At 39.8% G+C, this 20,012-nt stretch overlaps 1 protein-coding gene across 1 annotated transcript in view; it reads right to left on the bottom strand.

Moving 5' to 3' along the window:
- Positions 1-18,950, bottom strand: part of myo15ab (myosin XVAb) — a 62,546-nt gene extending 43,596 nt beyond the window's left edge. The window contains exons 1-20 of the mRNA XM_066655866.1: positions 18,835-18,950; positions 17,824-17,906; positions 17,638-17,701; positions 17,335-17,444; positions 16,567-16,641; positions 16,376-16,466; positions 15,751-15,756; positions 15,531-15,634; positions 13,281-13,344; positions 12,352-12,465; positions 11,803-11,964; positions 10,562-10,675; positions 8,327-8,385; positions 7,087-7,210; positions 6,891-6,986; positions 4,132-4,263; positions 3,150-3,275; positions 2,615-2,692; positions 1,935-2,089; positions 1,164-1,209 (exon numbers count right to left, since the gene is read on the bottom strand). Of these exons, the coding sequence (XP_066511963.1) occupies positions 1,164-1,209; positions 1,935-2,089; positions 2,615-2,692; positions 3,150-3,275; positions 4,132-4,263; positions 6,891-6,986; positions 7,087-7,210; positions 8,327-8,385; positions 10,562-10,675; positions 11,803-11,964; positions 12,352-12,465; positions 13,281-13,344; positions 15,531-15,634; positions 15,751-15,756; positions 16,376-16,466; positions 16,567-16,641; positions 17,335-17,444; positions 17,638-17,701; positions 17,824-17,906; positions 18,835-18,942 (1,911 nt within the window). The 5' untranslated portion in view covers positions 18,943-18,950. The remainder of the gene's footprint in view (positions 1-1,163; positions 1,210-1,934; positions 2,090-2,614; positions 2,693-3,149; positions 3,276-4,131; positions 4,264-6,890; positions 6,987-7,086; positions 7,211-8,326; positions 8,386-10,561; positions 10,676-11,802; positions 11,965-12,351; positions 12,466-13,280; positions 13,345-15,530; positions 15,635-15,750; positions 15,757-16,375; positions 16,467-16,566; positions 16,642-17,334; positions 17,445-17,637; positions 17,702-17,823; positions 17,907-18,834) is intronic.
- Positions 18,951-20,012: the final 1,062 nt, after the last annotated feature.

The following is a 20,012-nucleotide window of genomic DNA, read 5'->3' as shown; positions in this document are numbered from 1 at the left end:
CACACACATTCACTCACACCTACGGTCACTTTTGAGTTGCCAATCAACCTACCAACGTGTGTTTTTGGACTGTGGGAGGTAACCGGAGCACCCAGAGGAAACCCACGCAGACACAGGGAGAACACACCACACTCCTCACAGACAGTCACCCGGAGGAAACCCACGCAGACACAGAGAGAACACACCACACTCCTCACAGACAGTCACCCAGAGGAAACCCACGCAGACACAGGGAGAACACACCACACTCCTCACAGACAGTCACCCGGAGTGGGAATCGAACCCACAACCTAAAGGTCCCTGGAGCTGTGTGACTGCAACACTACCTGCTGCGCCACCGTGCCGCCCATTATTACTATTATTATTATCATTATTAATTATAATCTGTTAAGTTTTAGCTCCGCCCACTTATACTGAATTTACAAGGAGTGTTGTAGCATATTCTAAGACTTACAGGCAGTATAAGACATGGGGAAAAAAAAAGTAAAATCATAAAGCTATCCCCTCTAACATGGTCCAGCAGCATCATTCCTTAAACAGGATTTCTGTGATGTTAGCCTGAAATTTTGGCTAAAATTCTAGGAAGATTGTGTGGAATTATTTTGTTCAATGAGTTTAACAACTATGCAAATGCAAATCATGCTCAGATCTTGTTCTGTTTTCTTTGTAATTTGATTTACTTTTGCTTGGTGTTCAAATGCCTGAGGGGTAACCTGCCTAAAGTACAGCAGGTGTCTATGAGAGATCACACATCGTTGTAAACTCAAAGCCATTTGAACAACTAGTTATACCATTGAGACAAAATCCTAATGAGTTCTTTAACAGTTACAGATGTAAACCAGATGTAAACTATGATTGTCTATGATTGAAGTTGTTAACAATGCTAATAATTTACACATGTATCTATTGTTCTCTGATTCTCCAGGCTTTGACCAAATACATTTCCGATTATAAATATATGTTCGATGGCTGAAAAATGACTGGGAGACTCTTTTTCAGAGTTCTCCGATGTCAGTAGAGCTACTCCTTTCCCATTTTTAAGTATTAAACATCTGTTAGCTGGTGGATTATGACTATTTTTTTGCATGATCTTTTTTCTGAACACAAGACATACAAAGACATAGAAAAACAATGTAGAAAATAACGAAGTAAACGGCACTTACCTTATTATTATTTGGCTTTATGCATCGCACAAAAAACGGGTTACACCTAGGGGACGCAAGATAAGACACAACAATTGACCATGACATGTAAGTTAAGGGTATAGTGCTACAAAAGCATCAAATCTATGTACTGTAGTTTTCTTTTTAACTAAAATAGGTGTTGATCAGCCAAAACATTCACTGGTGTCTGATGTTTGCTCCTTGAGTTCTGTAGTGGAGCTGCAAGGTAATTGCTTATCGTTAATAGCTACAACATCAGTAGCAGTCATTTTTGTATCTCAAATTTTGTCCAAAACTCATGAAGCAACCTTCAGCCCACAAACCTGTGTTTAGTGATTGACTACATTTGAGGGAAAAGGGTAGATTTCTTAATCCGTTTGTGCTGTAGGATCTGTCCTGGCTTTAGGTTTCAATGACTACAGTGCATTATTGTATTTATATTATAGTTCAGGGTCGCGGTGGGTCCGGAGCCTACCCGGAATCATTGGGCGCAAGGCATGAACACACACTGGAGGGGGCGCCAGTCCTTCACAGGGCAACACACACTGACACCTACGGACAATTCTGAGTCGCCAATCCACCTATCAACGTGTGTTTTGGAGCGTGGGAGGAAACCCACATGGACAACACACCTCCTCACAGACAGTCACCCAGAGCGGGAGTCGAACCCACAGCCTCCAGGTCCCTGGAGCTGTGTGACTGCAACACCACCTGCTGCTCCAACATGCCGCCATAGTACACATTAGTGGTGTGTTTGTGTGTGAGTCTGACCTCTCCATCTTGTCCAGGAGCTCCTGTAGAGACTGCTGGAACTTAGCAGCAACGGTGGAGGGCTGATATCGCCGGGTCACTGTGCTGTCTCTCCTCATTCCCCCTTTCTGCTGATTCAGTGACTCAGAGTGCTTTATGAAGAGATTGGAAACCATCTGCATACACACACACACACACACACACACACACACACACACATTAAAAACATAAAGACATAAAGAATGCAAATGCTCAAAGTAACTTTTCTTAAAGCAGCACTAGGTATGATTTGGTATTTTTGCTCCTGGGCTCCCCCTACAGTTGCAGAGTGCAATTCACGTTTACAACACAAAATCCTACCATCATTCAAAAGTTACATAGTGCTGTTCCTACAGTGCTGAGCAAGGAGTAGCAATAACAGATGCTCTATTCTCCCTATTACAGGGCACTGGAGCATCCCAAGTGTTTGAATGTGTAATTTTAAGATAAAATACTACCTAGTGTTGCTTTAATTAATCATACAACTGTCCTATGTTGATGTTACCCCAGTTTCTCTTCAGTGTTAGTTGTCGTTTTGCCATGACATGTGACCTAACTGATAAATCTCAGTGTCAAAGAGCCTGAGAGCAATGTAGAGACAGAACTACTACACATCTACACACACATACATCAGATCTGCTGCAAACATTACACACACTCACCCTGTTGTGGCTCTGAATGAACAGATCCAAGACCTCCTGTCGAACCTGATCATAATTCTTATCCAAAAACTTATGGACCTACAAAACCAGATATAATGCAGAAGAGCTGAGTAACAGAGCTTACACCGTATAACAGCTGTAATTATGACTGTACTCTGGGGTGATATCTGGATAAAAGGGGTGATAACTAGAAAACCCCAAAGTGTCAGAAGCACTCAAAGATGTACTTTATAATTAACACACTTTTTCTTGTGCATATTCTGGCTTTTTTTACTCAGATAATTCTCTGCTTATTGAGCTTCTGAATGATCCTTTTACATTTCTGAGTGCAGACGACTTATATGTGCAGTATATGGCCAATGGAGTTTAGACACCCATAGCCATGCTGACAACTGGAATAAATTGGAAAGGCTTGAACAGTGCTCACTGTGTATGTTTATAAAATTGTACTATACAGACAGTGTAAGATAATGTATTGTAGAGAATACAGACCATTGCTGTTAATAATCTGCCACTCTAATTGTATTATTTGTACCTGATAAGTCACTCTTCCGGCGTAGTGCTTCACCGTGAACTCTGGCAGTGGCATTTTTGGCCTGGAGTATAGGGGATTGTTGCCATGGTGATAGTGGCACTTCTGAAGGAAGGTGTGGTCAGTGGCCTACCACAAGAAAGAGAGATGAATGGTAACTAAAGGCTTTGCCTGCACAATGCGTGGTGACACCTCAGCTTTTCACAAAAGTACAGAAACACAAATGGTATAGAAAAGTAATTATTTCATATTGAAGAAAAAATAATCATGAGAAAAAAAATAAAAATAAAAATATATAGCTATATATAGGAGGTGCCAGTCCTTCACAGGGCAACACACACACAGACACTTTGGAGTCGCCAATCCATCTACCAATGTGTGTTTTTGGAGCATGGGAGGAAACCCACACAGACACAGAGAGAACACACCACACTCCTCACAGACAGTCACCCGGAGGAAACCCATGCAGACACAGAGAGAACACACCACACTCCTCACAGACAGTCACCCGGAGCAGGACTCAAACCCACAACCTCCAGGCCCCTGGAGCTGTGTGACTGCGACACTACCTGCTGCACCACTGTGCTGGCCGTATATATAACTACTAAAAGGCATATATTAAATAATAACCATAGCTGGTTTGCTCCATACATTTTTAATAATGAATATATAAAATTAACAATTAATATATTAAATATATGCTTATTTATTTACAAATGAATATTAGTTGTCCCAAAATTTAAGATGTTAGACAGGATCCAGAATCTTTAAATGAAAATAAAAATGAAAATGTTGTTGTGTATTTAATATACAGTTGTAAACAATGTGTTAACTTTTCACTCAGCAAATCTACAATGATTGTTCTTTCAACAGGGACCCAACATTTTTGTTAATATGACAAATGTACTTTAATGTGCACTGAAGTCTAAAGCTGACTGTTCCTGTGTGTGTGAAGACGAACAGAGACTTTAGATAAAGGGATCACCTGAGGAAAGCAGCTCTGGTCATCAAGGATGCGGAATATCCCATGAGGCTTTGCAGCGATGAGGTCTATACAAGTCTGGTTGTCTGTGAAGGTGAATTCTCTCCATCCGATCTGTTCTCGTATGTACTCCTCCTGCAGAGTCGCAGGGTGTGTTCGGTGTGCAGAAGTAAAATACACATTCATTTGCAGCTGTGTCATTTCTTTAACACATCCGGGTCAAATGTTCAAGGTTTAATATTTTAAATCTAATTTTAAACCCAACCTTATCTGTTACAGTTGATTTACTATAGACAGGTAGTTTGAAATGATTCCTAGAACGTCTCGATTCAAAACACACTTATTAAATGTATACATTTAAAAACATTTTAACAGAGATTTTAAAGCATTTTTTGTGTAACATAGAATTCAAATTCGAAATTCAAACATTCTTCAACTCTATTGACAATTTATGGTAACTGCTGCATAGCATTAAAAATGAAATTGTCATATTATTCAACTAAAAATAACTTAAAAATGTAATTTTTTTGGCAAAATGATATATTGGTCACTGCATTTGTTATGAGTTCCATCAGGTAAAAAAGCGCTGCAAAACATGTGCATTGGTTTGTTCTGTTCCAAAAATATGTGTAGGTTTTGGTTTACACTGTTTAAAAACTGCTATTTTAATGTTTACGATAATGACCATAGTGAACTAATACTTCATTTGTAGCGTTCAAAAACAATTAAATAAAATGACAAATGTCACTTTAAATACTACACAACAGCCACCATGACACATAATATACAGTATTTATTACACACACACAAAAAGAATACTTGAAAACTTATGTAACACTTCTAATTTTATATAGATGCCAATGGGCAGTTGTTGTTTCCATGAGAACAACTCTAAAGCTGTCTGTACGTTTTTCGGTGACGAAAAGAGAGAGGGAGATACAAAAGTAACTAAAAAACAAGACTTTTTGTCTTCCAACAGCGCCCATAAACTGGAAATTCTTTGGAAATATACTTTAATTCACATTAGATTTATGGCCTATGTTAGTAAGCCATTTGGTGTATTTAATTAATAGAACACGAGAGGGAGTGTGTTATCATGAAATAGCAGCACAGCTGTGATGCGGCGCGTCCCGTAGTCTATCCCAGCCGTGCTTTTATTTCATGATAACACATGACTAAAAGTGTTCAATAGCTTTTATACAACAGTTCAGGTAATAAATCGTGAAATATATAAAAGTAGCTGTGAAAGTGGTGTCAAAAATGTTTATGAAATGAGAAAATCCTTCCACCAAATTATAGTTCCTCAACAAGTAGCTTGTTTCTACGTCACAGTAACGAACTCTACTGCACTGCAGTCACTGAACTGAACATGAACTGAAGCTAATTTACAGTGCCTTGCGAAAGTATTCGGCCCCCTTGAACTTTTCAACCTTTTGCCATATTTCAGGCTTCAAACATAAAGATATAAAATTGTAATTTTTTGTAAAGAATCAAAAACAAGTGGGACACAGTCGTGAAGTGGAATGAAATTTATTGGATGTGTCAAACTTTTTTAACAAATAAAAAACTGAAAAGTTGGGCGTGCAGTATTATTCAGCCACCTTGCGTTAACACTTTGTAGCGCCACCTTTTGCTGCAATTATAGCTGCAAGTCGCTTGGGGTATGTCTCTATCAGTTTTGCACATCGAGAGACTGAAATTCTTACCCATTCTTCCTTGCAGAACAGCTCGAGCTCAGTGAGGTTGGATGGAGAGCGTTTGTGAACAGCAGTCTTCAGCTCTTTCCACAGATTCTCGACTGGATTCAGGTCTGGACTTTGACTTGGCCATTCCAGCACCTGGATACGTTTATTTGTGAACCATCCCATTGTAGTTTTGGCTTTGTTTTGGATTATTGTCTTGTTGGAAGATAAATCTCCGTCCCAGTCTCAGGTCTCTTGCAAGACTCCAACAGGTTTTCTTCCAGAATGGTCCTGTATTTGGCCCTATCCAACTTCCCATCAATTTTGACCATCTTCCCTGTCCTTGACGAAAAGCAGGCCCAAACCATGATGCTGCCACCACCATGTTTGACAGTGGGGATGGTGTGTTCAGGGTGATGAGCTGTGTTGCTTTTACGCCAAACGTATCGTTTTGCAATGTGGCCAAAAGAAGAGTATCTTCTTCCACATGTTTGGTGGGTCTCCCAGTGGCTTGTGGCAAACTTTAAACAAGACTTTTTATGGATAGCTTTGAGAAATGGCTTTCTTCTTGCCACTCTTCCATAAAGGCCAGATTTGTGCAGTGTACTACTCATCCAATAAATTTCATTCGACTTCACGATTGTGTCCCACTTGTTGTTGATTCTTCACAAAAAATTTAAATTTTATGTTATATTTATGTTTGAAGCCTGAAATGTGGCAAAAGTTTGAAAAGTTCAAGGGGGCTGAATACTTTGGCAAGGCACTGTAGTGTTGAAAAATGTGATAACGACAGCTCAGCTGTAGCGTAGAAAGTTCTTACCAATGGTGTTCAGCGGACTGATACAGTGGTTGTGGATAACCTGTGCTGTTATCCCGAAATAAAGCACGCTTTAAAACGGTTCTCAACCAATCAGTATTTACGTACCGTAATGTTGAAACATACATACATACAGTATGTACGTATGTTTTGACTTACACCGAAAATCGGTTTACAACACGACGTAGGAACAGAACAATGTCGTAAGTTGAGGACCCCCTGTATAGTATCTTCTTATGTTTCCAAAGTATGTGCACACCCACCTGTTCTTGCTTTAGTATGATTTTGGTGAAGAAGTACTGGAGGGTCTCATTGGCGTAGTTGATGCAGAGCTGCTCAAAGCTGTTGACTGCTAACTCCTTAACGAATACAAAAAACATATATTAAAATTATATTTTTATATTTTTCTTGTGAAGCTGCTTGTATTAATATAATGTGTTCATGTGCTTGTTCGTGTACCTCAAACCCATATATATCCAGTATGGATATGGATAGTGCCTCGTTCCTGGGGTAAACACGACCATTGATCCGCTCCGTTAGCCAACAAAAGAGCAGGGAATAAAGGATCTTGGCAACAGCATCTCTATATAAAAGGTCAATAAAAAAGCCATTATCTAATAAGATGAGTCATTATTAATGCATTATACGGAATCATTAGGGGGCTGGTGCACTGTAAATCTCTGTCCATTTGCATGTTCCCACTCAATTGTGCAGCTCATTCACAGTTTGTATTATTCAGTCTATTGTCTTAGTCAAGTTCTGCCACAGAACCTCGTTTGTTTGAATATTGTTGACAGGTGGACAACTCTCAACACAGTTGTACATGATATATTTACACCACCAAGTGTATTGAGATCGATCCACAACTCAATATCTGAACATCAGTGATCCTTCAGTCAAGTGCAATCACAGAAGTTGGTTTAATTTTCTACTTCTCATGATTTAAGTAATCCCATATTGGGGGGGACCTTTGGCCCACATTAGAGTCCAGTAAGGGCTCCTGCCAAATCTATGGGGGTGATGACAATGGTTTCAATGATGGCTTGTTCAGTGGGTAAATTAAGAGCTATAGCCATCTAGACAATTGGCATGATGACACGTACAAATTCATCAGGACTCTAACTTGGCACTGTCATCTAACATTGAAGAGTTTTATTTCTTTGGTCACTTCATGTTGCAGTACCACCAGTAACCACTAGAAAATAAAGTGCTTTTTTATCCACATGCTGTACTGTATTTGTGGATAGCTATATATAAGTGTTCATTACAGAGGTATTCTTTTATAAAGTTACTTTGCCTCTACAGTAATTGAAAAATCAACTGTGGTCATAAAAAAATACACTGTCATTTACACTCCCTCAAAAATATTTTGAAGACCAGCTTTATCATTAATCATATAAAATTCAATACATTTTCTCTCAACAATATTTTGATTCCGTCTTCAGATAACATTTGGTTTTAGGTCTTGCAAGTAGCTACCTTGACCAGATTGCTAGCTGTTCCATATATTCCTACTGGGGTGTGACTGTTTGACTATATTGTGCACCACATAGTGAGGAATGTAGGGAATAGAGTAGGGGGTCATTTGGAGCAGTGAGAACATCAGTCGCATGCTCTTATTTATAGTCTCAGATTGAAAGGATGACATAAATACCAGTGGATATTTGCACATGTGAATAATGAAGATAGGTGGGCTTACCTGGCATCAACAGCACTCTCCACAGTCAGAGGAGTGTAGATCTTCTCTTTCATTGCATCCTGTAAATAAAGCATGTCAGTGAATAGTAAATATACAGTGGTATTAAGTTCTTAGAAGTACAAATAAAAACAGAACAATAAAAAGAGTGGGCACAGCATTTTTCATTTACAGTTTAGTAGGCAACCCTGACCCACATGTGGAAGTTTAGCCTAGATTACAAATCAGCCATGCACACACACACACACACACACACACACACACACACACACACACACACAGCCTGTGGAACTGATACAGGTTTAGGTGATAGTTGATTCAGACTGATAGAGGTGTAAACCCAAAACCCGTGGCCTCGGCCGAGCCTTATTTATTAAATGAACGGGACACTCAGCATGACACACTGACACACACTGACACACACAGACACACGCACACACACACACTAAATACTGTACTTTCAACTTAAACTAAGAAATAATACACCTGTGACTTTTCTTATTTTCAAATATTTTATAAAATAAAGTCTTTAAAGGTGAAGTGCACAAATATTAGTCAAAAAAACCCTTTTTATGAAATTCAGAAGGTGTTTCCTCACATTGCTCTAGTTCTAGCTCAGTCTGTTTGCACACTGGAAACAAACTGAATTGTTTATGAAACCCTAAAGTCACTAAACGAGTAAAAAACAATGGGTCTCGTTCCAAATGCGTTCTCTCTGTGTGCTCACGGCAGACAAGCAGCAAAGAGACCTCCAAACGTTGACAATCAGGAACCAAAATGACAATATTGCTCTATTCCTGCTCCATGGGTGGGCAGTGTTGTTTTATTTTACTTAAGATCGAGCAACTCGAGTTACAAATGAGTTTCTGTGGTAATTCCAGTGAATAACTTACAACTCTACCATAAAACTCCATGTGCAGCTTCTAATTGTATACAAACCAGAGAGAACCGTAGTTCCCCAGAATCATTGACTTGGACTTTAATAGTTAATTATTATTTTTTTATTATATATATATATATATATATATATATATTCCACTGACCCACTGCTGGGAGGGGTGTATACCTATCTAACCTTTGCTGATGTTAATATGCTGCTGCTCCAGATTGTTTTGGCAAGCTTTTCTAATAACCTTATATGAAAGCCACATACACAATTACTACAAACATTGTAAACAGTCTTGAGTAGACGAACACACTGTACTTCATTAGCTAATTGTTCTTTAGAGAACCTAATGAAGGGATCCTTTCAAATAGATAATAATATACCAACTGACCTTCTCAAATGCGTAATACGATTTTAAAGAAGTTTAATATTCTTGGTCCACTGATGTCTCTGTGTGATAAAATGATAAGTTCCTGAAGCCAGCATTACTCAAGTCTTTGAGCAACCCCTGATTGAGTTACAGAGGACTCTGTATCACAGGCCTGAGTAATTAGGCTTAGTTACTGGAGTCCATTTAGATGAAAGCTTCAGTGTCATTTAAAGCTCTTATTCTTTTTCTTTGTTTGGTTTTCCAGAGTAAGTTGGGGCATCTGATCTCTTCTCTCATCAGTGGTTATGAAGTTACCGTTAATGTGCATCTGAGTGTGTGTGTGTATGAGTGTGTGTGTTATGAAGAGTGTGATGAGCTGACAGATAGCACCCATGTTTCCATCCAGATGTTGTCAAGCTGAAATGTTCCACAAAAATGAGAATCAGCTCTGAAAAAGGGAATTGACCTACATCTGTAACTGAGTTAACCCCAGAAATGTATTTTGCTGTTGTTAACGCCATGCGTGTGTTTAACATTGGAAGCATGCACAAAATAAAAAACATAGACATAACATAATAGCTCAAGGTCCATGATAGACATGCTCTGTTCTCAAACGTCTCTAAATGTGGTTTCTCAGTTGGCAACAGAGGGAGAGACACTCTTTTTTACAGAGCGAGGGCAGTGTACAAATGCTTTTCCAGTGTACTGGACTAACTTTGCCACAGGCTCTAAGAAGAAAGTGACAACACATACAGAAGTGACATGAGGGACATGTACAGAGCGATGTAAAAACCACACAAACACAAAGTACTGTCAAAGGTGTCATACTTCACCACAGACTTTACAAATGGGCAAGTGCATGTGCACCAGAGGAATGACAAAAACACCTTAGTTCTTGACTCCCACAACAAGGGTCCGGTGGCTACACACGTACACATGTAATCAAAGGGCCATAGTCCTAGCCCTAGGATGTATAACATACCGTGACTTTGTAGGTGATGGCTTTCTGAAGTCCCTCTGGAGAAATTTGAAGCAGTTCGGCCACAACACGGATCTCCTGAGCACTTACGACCCCCGCAGTCTCCTGCACCTCTGTCTGAGAGAGAGAGAGAGAGAGAGAGAGAGAGAGAGAGAGAGAGAGAGAGAGAGAGAGAGAGAGAGAGAGAGAGAGAGAGAATACTTTATTGTCAGAACCAAACCTTGCATCTCCATTTTTGCTGAATTTTATCATACACCCATTGGCAAAAACAAAAAGATGCAACAAACAATTTGTGGTAATCTAATAACTCTTTCCTTGTGTGAATGTAATGATGACACATATAAGTGATTACAATATTAGAATGAAAGGATAATTTAATTGGGGATAACTCTACAATTGAAAGAGAGTCTAGTACCCTGCTGTTGACACAGTTATGATTTTGGTTTGATGCAGTTAGACATGGAGGTGTACAGGTTCCATACGGCATCCTGCAACACGTTTGCCCACAGATGCAGCTACTGGGCTTGTAGATCCTGAACACTGGTAGGTGGCAGAAGCTGCTGTCCCAGCTGGTCCTATAAATTTGGTGACGGGCAGGCCAAGGAATTGTTCAAATCTGGCAGCGCCATTACTGGAAACTCCTGTTGTGTGTGGGAGAGCATTATCCTGCTGAAAAGGCCAGTTGGATGACCTGCCACTTGAGGCAAAACATGTGGCTACAGGATGTCCTGCAATTATCGCTGAGCTGTTAATGTCACTAGGGGTGACTGACTTTCGTATGCAATGGCTCCTCAGATCATCATATCAGCAGCTGGGGCAGTGTGCCATTCCACAGCAAATTCACAATTGAAGGCTCACCATTCTCAAACCTGATCATTGCTGGATCCCAAACAGAACCTGGATTTGTCACTAAAGATACAGCAAATGGTGGGCTATTTGTTGAAACGATCATCCTTAACCGTAACCCTTTCCCAAGCAATTTAACACACTTCTGTGGGAAAACACAGTGCCTAATCAGACCACACAGGTAACCATTGATATAATTAAATGAGATAACTCCTTGCAGAGTTGCACTGCATCTTTTGTCAATGGGTGCATTTTATCATTTATAATTATATGTGGAATTTGTCAATAGCAATATTCCTAAAGCTCATCCAATAGTTTGCATAAAATTACATTAAAGGTTAAGATATTTCCTTCACATCAAATGTTTTTATTTTATTTTGTGTATGTTTGTAAATTACCTCCAGTCTATGGAAGAAGACATTGCCCAGGTGCAGTATTGAGGACAGCACTCTGAACACACTGCTCTGGTCCTCAGGGCTGAAGCTGAGAATCTCCATGGCACTCTGCAACCGCCTGAAATCCTCCCCATCTTCTTTCCCCTCGATCTGACAGTTACCGCCCTGAAATATTGGAGATGATCATTTAGAGAAGGGGGAATGCCGTAGCTTAACCAGTGTGGATCCATTGAATCAATTGTTTCTCTCTGCTGTAAATAAAGTGAATTATGCTTCATTCTGAAAGGACCTGTATATATTTCCTCAGACGCTCAAATAATTTACTTAGCAGATCTCCAGAAAGTAAATCATTACTTTTTTTAGGTGAAACCATGTTGTATGGTTAAGGTTAGTGTTAGGTTATGGACACTCATGTAAATGTATGAGGTAAATGTAAATCTCAGCTAAATGAATGTCAAAAAAAAGTCAATGCAATGTCGACAAAAAGCATTTCCTTCCACATTTGTATACAGTACGCAGCAGAAAATAAATGGATGCATGTTTGTAGCTTACTTGGTTCAGATAGTAATAGGTTTCAGCTTCCTGCAGATAGAAGACTCGTCTTTGGTGAATGGGGAGTCCAGCCAACATCTCATAAAAGATGTGGTAGTTCCTTTCATTTTTGGCCTGTCAACGCACATACACATGCAGTCTCTACTCTGGACACAATTTTACTTCTGTCTGAATTCACAAGAAATGTACTATAGGTTTTTGTCTACTTTCTGAAACAGTGGTCACAAGCTTAATCCTGGAGAAGTGTTCGGCTTGCCTGTTATCCAGTTCTGTGTGCTCAACTTTTATATTCTAGACAAATTGGGCTAACTGAGCTAGCTAACCAGCTCTGCACAGCTCTAATATATACTCTTGCCCGAATCAGGAGTACAGGTTATCCAGCTTGGTGCAGCTCTACTATACACTTTTGCCAAAATTGGGAGTAGAGTTTTACAAAGCTGGCTTACTGAGCTAGCTAGTTAGTCAGCTTTGTGCAGCTCCACTTGACACTCTCGCCCAAAGCAGGAAACTAGCTGTACCAGGCAGGCTAACTGAGCTAGCTAGATATTCAGCTCTGTGTAGCTCCACTCTTTTCTGTCTAATAGACATCTAGCATTCTTACTGAGCTGGTGAATTAGACCCCCAAAAGTTTTTGGACCCAGGAGTAGGGTGAATGAATTGATTTTCTGTCACCCTTTGTCAATGGAAGAAGGTCCATTACCATGACCTCCAATATTTTGTGTCATTTGATCTTGATATGGTTGGTAAAGGGCCACTGGACCTATTTAGTAAATCATAAATGGTGCAAAACATAAGTAAAACCTGCCCTTTTGGTCTGAACTGAATTGTACATCTCCAGAACTCTAGCTGCCAACCATTGGTCTAATGGTTATCTGTTAGTACATCACAGGCCATAGGGTTAAAATAGAGTAATAGTTAGCAGCCCACACCTGAAAAACTATCCTGGACTTCTCCAGTAGATACTGCGAGGTTATGGCACCGCTTATCACTCCCCTGTAGCACAGCAACAACAAAAACAACAACACAGTGTTCAGTAACATGTTAGAGACCAGTCACACACATATGCACAGCCTCTGTGTCTGTAACTCTTAGCTGACCTCCCTGCTCTACTTTCACACTGGGTCAAGAGGAAAGGCACAGATCCAGTTCCCCCCTTCAGCTCTATCACCTCCATCACTAACAGTCAGCTTTACAGTCTGTGAGCAAGTTTGTTCCAGCAAGCAACTTCTACAGTTGCTGATCCAGTTTCTATGTGACACCTTTTAGTGATGAGAAAATAACCTGATGATGTAAGTTTAACTAACAACCAAATATACACCACTTAAACCTGACATCAACTGTACTTCATCAACAAACCTATAAAAACATACCATACAGGAAATCTCAGTCCAGTTTATATTTTGGACAACACTATACATTAAATGGCCAAATGTTTGTCAAATATTTAATTATGTGAAGCATATTAATGGGGAGTTTCTGCCCTGTTGCAGCAATATGTTGTCAGATGTTCTGAGAAGGCTTTACACTAGATGTTGGAACATTTCTGTGAGGATTTTACAAGCATTTAGTCACATAAACCTAAAATCAGCCCCAGATGTACTGATGTCTGTCACTCCAGAAAATAATGCTAAAGCGCTTTATACCCCTCTTACTCACGTTTAGCATTTGAAATGGAGACCTTAAGTTCAAGCTCCAGACCCACAATTTATTGGTAGTGCTTTTCTACGCAGATACACACAAAATCTGTGTCCACTGTGCTATGGCCTGTTTTCAATAAATATGGTCAAATATGCAGCTAAAATTCAGGCTTTAGAACTAGTTTTACCATACAGTTATAGCTTAAAAATGAGTGTGATGCTTCTGAGGAACTTGTTTAAATTTCCCTCTTGGCTTAACCATCGCTTGAAAGCGGATATATTCTACCCTTTTTTGAAATGTGACAGTTATAGTTCCCTGGATTCTTAATAAAATGTCTGTGAAGATAATTAGATGAGGGGGCAGTAATAATTTCTGCAGAAGTGGAGCAAAATCAAAATGGCTTGTTTTATCCTATGATTTCTGACTTGCACATCCCACAGAAAAAGGGCAGGGATGTCTTGATTCACAATGTGTAGGCTGGTAGGCTCCATATCCCCAAATTAATAGTATCAAAGTACGACTTTGTTGCGTGGTGTGAGCTGAACCATCTGCAGCTCAACGTGACAAAGACAAAGGAGCTGGTGGTGGACCTGAGGAGGGACAAAACGCCGGTGACCCCTGTGTCCATCAGGGGGGTCAATGTGGACATTGTGGAGGACTATAAATATCTGGGCGTACACATTGACAATAAACTGGACTGGGCTAAGAACACTGACGCCCTTTACAAGAAGGGCCAAAGTCGTCTCTATTTTCTGAGGCGTCTGAGGTCCTTCAACATCTGCAGAACTATGCTGAGGATTTTTTATGAGTCAGTTGTGGCCAGTGCCATCCTATATGCTGTTGCATGTTGGGGCAGCGGGTTGAGGGTGGCAGATGCCAACAGACTTAATAAATTGATCCGTAGAGCCAGTGAGGTTGTGGGTGTAGAGCTGGACTCGCTGACGGCAGTGTCTGAGAGGAGGGTGCTGTCTAAACTGCAGGCTATCATGGATAATGGCTCCCACCCTCTTTATCACATGGTAATGAGACACAGGAGCACGTTCAGTGAAAGACTCATTCAGACAAAATGCACTACAGAGCGCCACAGGAGGTCATTCCTACCAGTGGCTACCAGACTTTATAACTCCACACTTAAAGCACGACACCTTTCACATGTACAGTAATAACAATAGAAAAAATTTTTTAATTATGAGTGTAACAACTCAAATGTGCAATACTCATACTGCTGTATACAGTATATCCGTATTTATTATTATAGATGTGTACATATTGTAAAAATTCCTTTTGTGTTAAATTTTTATTAGAGTGTTTATTCTTTTACAACTGGCTGCTACTGTAATAATTGCAATTTCCCCCTGGGATCAATAAAGTATTTCTGATTCTGATTCTGATTACAAATTATTTTTTAATACTATGTACCTAAAATATTCTCTTAAATAAAGTAGTTTACAATCTTGTATAATCTCTTTAACACTAAGTTGAATTGATTGGTTTCATATTCCTAGGAGTCAGTTGTGAGTTTAACAAGAGAAAACACTTACTCCTCCATAAAAATCTCCACAAACTTCCCAAAGCGACTGGAGTTGTCATTCCGCACTGTTTTGGCATTCCCAAAGGATTCCAGCAGAGGAGTTGCTTCCAGGATCTGGAAGGATAGGACATACCGATTAGTACTTATTAGTAAATGAGTTCTCTGTACCACATGCAAGCATATGCACACAAACAAACACACACAATATGGAATATTAAATCATGTCTTACCTCAATCTGTGTATGCATAATGGATGAAAAGAAAATGCTAGTGTGAGTCAAATGTAAAGAAATAAGAGCACACTGCAATAACACCTGTCTTTATAAACCAGTTTAGTTCTGTTGAGGTTATAATCATTAGAATTTTTAGCTTACTACATCATTTGAAAACAGCACCTCTACCTCTACTATTCATAATAAATGGACCAATGGAAATGCTCCAAAATTACTTGGAATAAAATCTTTTTTACATTGACTTCCTTTGAAAGTTAAGAAGGTTTTTTCCTTTTATGAAGTTACTTTTCTGGAGATACATGTTTTATTTTTAGACAGTGATGATATTCAAGCCTTGCATGATCTACACACTCTGGCCAAAAGGATGTGGGCAGCTGGTCATCTAGCATTTCCTCTGAAATGAAGGGTATGTATAAGTAGTTTGTTCCATGTAACTGTCTCTGCTGTTTCTGGAAAGGCTTTGCTACATCAGAAAATGTACTCCAACTGAATTCAGCAGAATCTGAATACCTAAATGTTAGTATCACTACATTTCTTTCTTTCTTTTTTTAGTTTTCCAACTTCTTTATTATCCTCAGAAAAATCTTAACGTGATGATGCAGTGAAAATATTTTCAAGTGACCTGTTGGGTGATATTTCTCTTGTGATGAATGGCAGTGAGGTATCTCAGGACCAGTTTGGTAGCCTCTGTTTTACCGGACCCACTTTCACCACTGATATATGAACATAAGAACAATTCTTAGAGTTTTACAACATACAATCCACATACAACAACAATGAATGTACACATATAAACACACATATTCATCTAACCTGACAATAATGCACTGGTTCCTTCTGATGTCCATCATTGTTGAGTAGGCCATGTTTGCAATAGCAAAAAGATGACTTTAAAAGAAACACACACACACACTGAAGTCAACATTCAGAAAAAGTCTATGTCGCAAAGATGTATTTTCACATTTTCTGTTTTTATCTGGTGCAGGGCGATTCAAACACAGCAACATGAAGCTGTTTTTCAGTATTAGAAATTCAAAACAAAATTTAAAAAGGTAAGCGCTATGCCACAAAATTCTGCATATTAAACCTACTTTTTTAAATAAGTAAAATAAGTAGCTGGAGCAAACATATGTAATTAAGAAAAAGTACATAACGTATTGTTTCTAAGCATTTCATGAGGTCACTCTATCCTGGGCCAAAAGACATACGCAATCCATGCCTCATTCTCATATTACATGATGTAACACACAGGATGTGTCCTCCTGGTAAGCATGTGTCCAGACAGCAATGTGAGAAATTTGAACCTGTCACTGTCTCTCTTTTTCTCAGATGAACACTTGACCTGATCCAATTAATAATTGCTCTTGCCTTGGGGATGTTCTGCAAATATTTGCATGGAAAACAGCACTTGCACAGTTGATGGACAGTGTTTGTGGATTTTTTTTTTATTTTGGCAGGTGAAGCTGTGTGATTTCAGAAACTCCAGCTATCTAGCCATTTCTAAATCTACATGTTTTGTGTTGCACTTCGATCTAGCCCCTTACATGCAGAACTTGATTAAACAGCACATTGAAAACTTACGGTGGATTCTCCCCTAAACCATGGCCCTCATACTGGAGGACCACATCGGTGCCATAGATGTTAAACAACTTGTATGGATTCACTGATACCAGAATGCTGCCAATATATGTCTAATCAGAAAAGGAAAAAGAAAAAAAATAGCTCAAAAAGTACAGTTTTACTTATTAAGCATGCTTTGTACAGGTTAAAACTGTGGTGTTCAGACGGTATTCATTTACAGCAACTACAGTGATATTAGCTTAATGGTAACATGAACACTGTATAAGTTTGCTAAGTAATCATATATAATGATATCCTGCTCACATAGATGAGCTCTTGGTCAAAGCGAGTCTTCAGGTTTATTAGAACAGCTGCTTCTGTCAGTTCCCTGGAAAAAGGAAGAAGAGACACCCATTTATAATGAGATTTATTTTACACATCATTTTGTCCTCAGCTCTGAGGAGGAGTGTGTGCCTTTATTTTTGTGTGTGTTTATGTGTGTGGACTTACTCCAACTGTGTCATGTCCTCAATTCCATCCCCTTCTCTTTTCTCTCTGTATCTCATAGTGGGCAGACTTCTTATAGAGTACATCTGTTTACAGAAGGGGAATTAGATAATTGGACAAATGATTGCAAATGTATGGTTAATTGTGGCAATCCTGATGCTTCACAGTGGTAAGGAATAACAAAATTTGTTTCAAAATGTGATCTTAGAAGCAACTTGACTGACCCAATCCAGTATTCTTTAATTTTAATGTGCTCACAAGTGAATTAGGTCAGTAAGTGACCTCACTGGCCATAGCCACAATGAGATGCTGCCAGTGTAGGCTGGGTAATCTGAGCATGGTCATAATCTGTCTTGTAAATCTCATCTGACATCTGATGTAGCCACAGGATCTGCAGCTAAACCTTGATGGAGATAGTTAAGCTTGGTCAAGCCTATTGTTCTATCTCTAACTAACACACATGATTTTCAGCTGTGGCATTACTGCCAAAATTCTAGTAAGTAGGTTTAGGCATAGGTAAATTCAACCAATTTTGCAAATTAATATATGGCAAGTGAGCAAATAAACTTTATAAACTCATTAAGTATATTGATTTCATTCATTCATTTATTATCTGTAACCACTTATCCAATTCAGGGTCACGGTGGGTGAGCCTACCTGGAATCATTGGTCGCAAGGCAGGAATACACCCTGGAGGTGGCGCCAGTCCTTCACAGGGCAACACAGACATTCACTCACACCTACGGACACTTTTGAGTCGCCAATCCACCTGCAACGTGTGTTTTTGGACTGTGGGAGGAAACCGGAGCACCCGGAAGAAACCCACGCGACACAGGGAGAACACACCAACTCTTCACAGACAGTCACCCGGAGTGGGAATCGAACCCACAACCTTCAGGTCCCTGGAGCTGTGTGACTGCGACACTACCTGCTGTGCCACCGTGCCGCCCAGTATATTGATTTGATTTGAACTCAAAACAACTTAAAAATTGAAGAGTACTTAGGCTGAGTTACCTTGTCATACCAATTTCCTGTAGGCTCCCCTTCTCGATCTGGTACCCAGTGCACATCTGCTTCCCTGGACTGAAGACCAATGGGTGGGGTAGTGAGGTGGTCCATCATTTTCTCATCACGATACATCGACCATTTGATTAGATTCTGTACTGTATCATGAGGCAGGACCCTCTCTGAAGCCCACATATCTTCTGCGGTTTGCCCCTCCCTGGCATTCTGGGCCCAATGATCCTCTGGGCCTTTCCTCTGGGGGGTCACCATTGCATATCTTCCATCTGGTCCAATAATTAGCCCAGAAGCTGTGACAGTGGACAATCCTAATGGTAACTGGTAAGAGGCATTTTTCAGCTCAGCATTCCTCAGAGCATCAAACAGCTGAGGTGAAGTTGGAACTGCAAAACCTTGCGTGAGAATGGATCCATCTGGCAAACGATAAGTTGCTCTGCGAAGATTTTGGTTTAAAAGGGCTTCTGAAAGATCTGGATTGGTTCTATGCCTCCTAGGATCTGGTGATAGAATTGAACCATCCGGTAGTTGGTATGTGACATTTCGAAGGCTTTCATTCTGCAGAGCCTCTGCAATGTTTGGACTGGCTGGATGATATGGTGAAATGATGGATCCATCAGGAAGCCTATAGGAAGCTTTTCTGACATCTGCATTTCGGAGTGCATTGGCCAAATTTGGTGGGCGTACTGGATCAGCACTTATTATTGAGCCATCAGGTAGTCTGTAGGTAGCCTTGCGAATGGATGGATTCTGAAGCGCATTTGCCAAATTAGGGGGGACAGGTTCATTAAGGACTTGTGTTATAACAGATCCATCAGGTAGTCTATAATTTGCATTTCGCATTGTTGGATTCTTAAGTGCAGCTGCTAAATTAGGGGAGCTAGGTTTTGATGGTCCATAAATAATTGATCCATCAGGCAATCTATAGCTTGCATTTCGCATATTTGGATTTTGAAGTGCCATGGATAAATTTGGGGAGCTAGGTTTGGGTGGGCCATAAATAATCGAACCATCAGGCAATCTATAGGATGCATTTCGCATATTTGGATTTTGAAGTGCAGCTGCTAAATTTGGGGAGCTAGGTTTTGATGGTCCATAAATAATTGACCCATCAGGCAATCTATAGCTTGCATTTCGCATATTTGGATTTTGAAGTGCCATGGATAAATTTG

This window comes from Hoplias malabaricus, chromosome 2 (assembly GCF_029633855.1).
Source record: "Hoplias malabaricus isolate fHopMal1 chromosome 2, fHopMal1.hap1, whole genome shotgun sequence".
NCBI classification, from domain to species: domain Eukaryota; kingdom Metazoa; phylum Chordata; class Actinopteri; order Characiformes; family Erythrinidae; genus Hoplias; species Hoplias malabaricus.
Note: the sequence above shows the minus strand (reverse complement) of the source record. Positions and strands in the feature narration are given on the sequence as shown.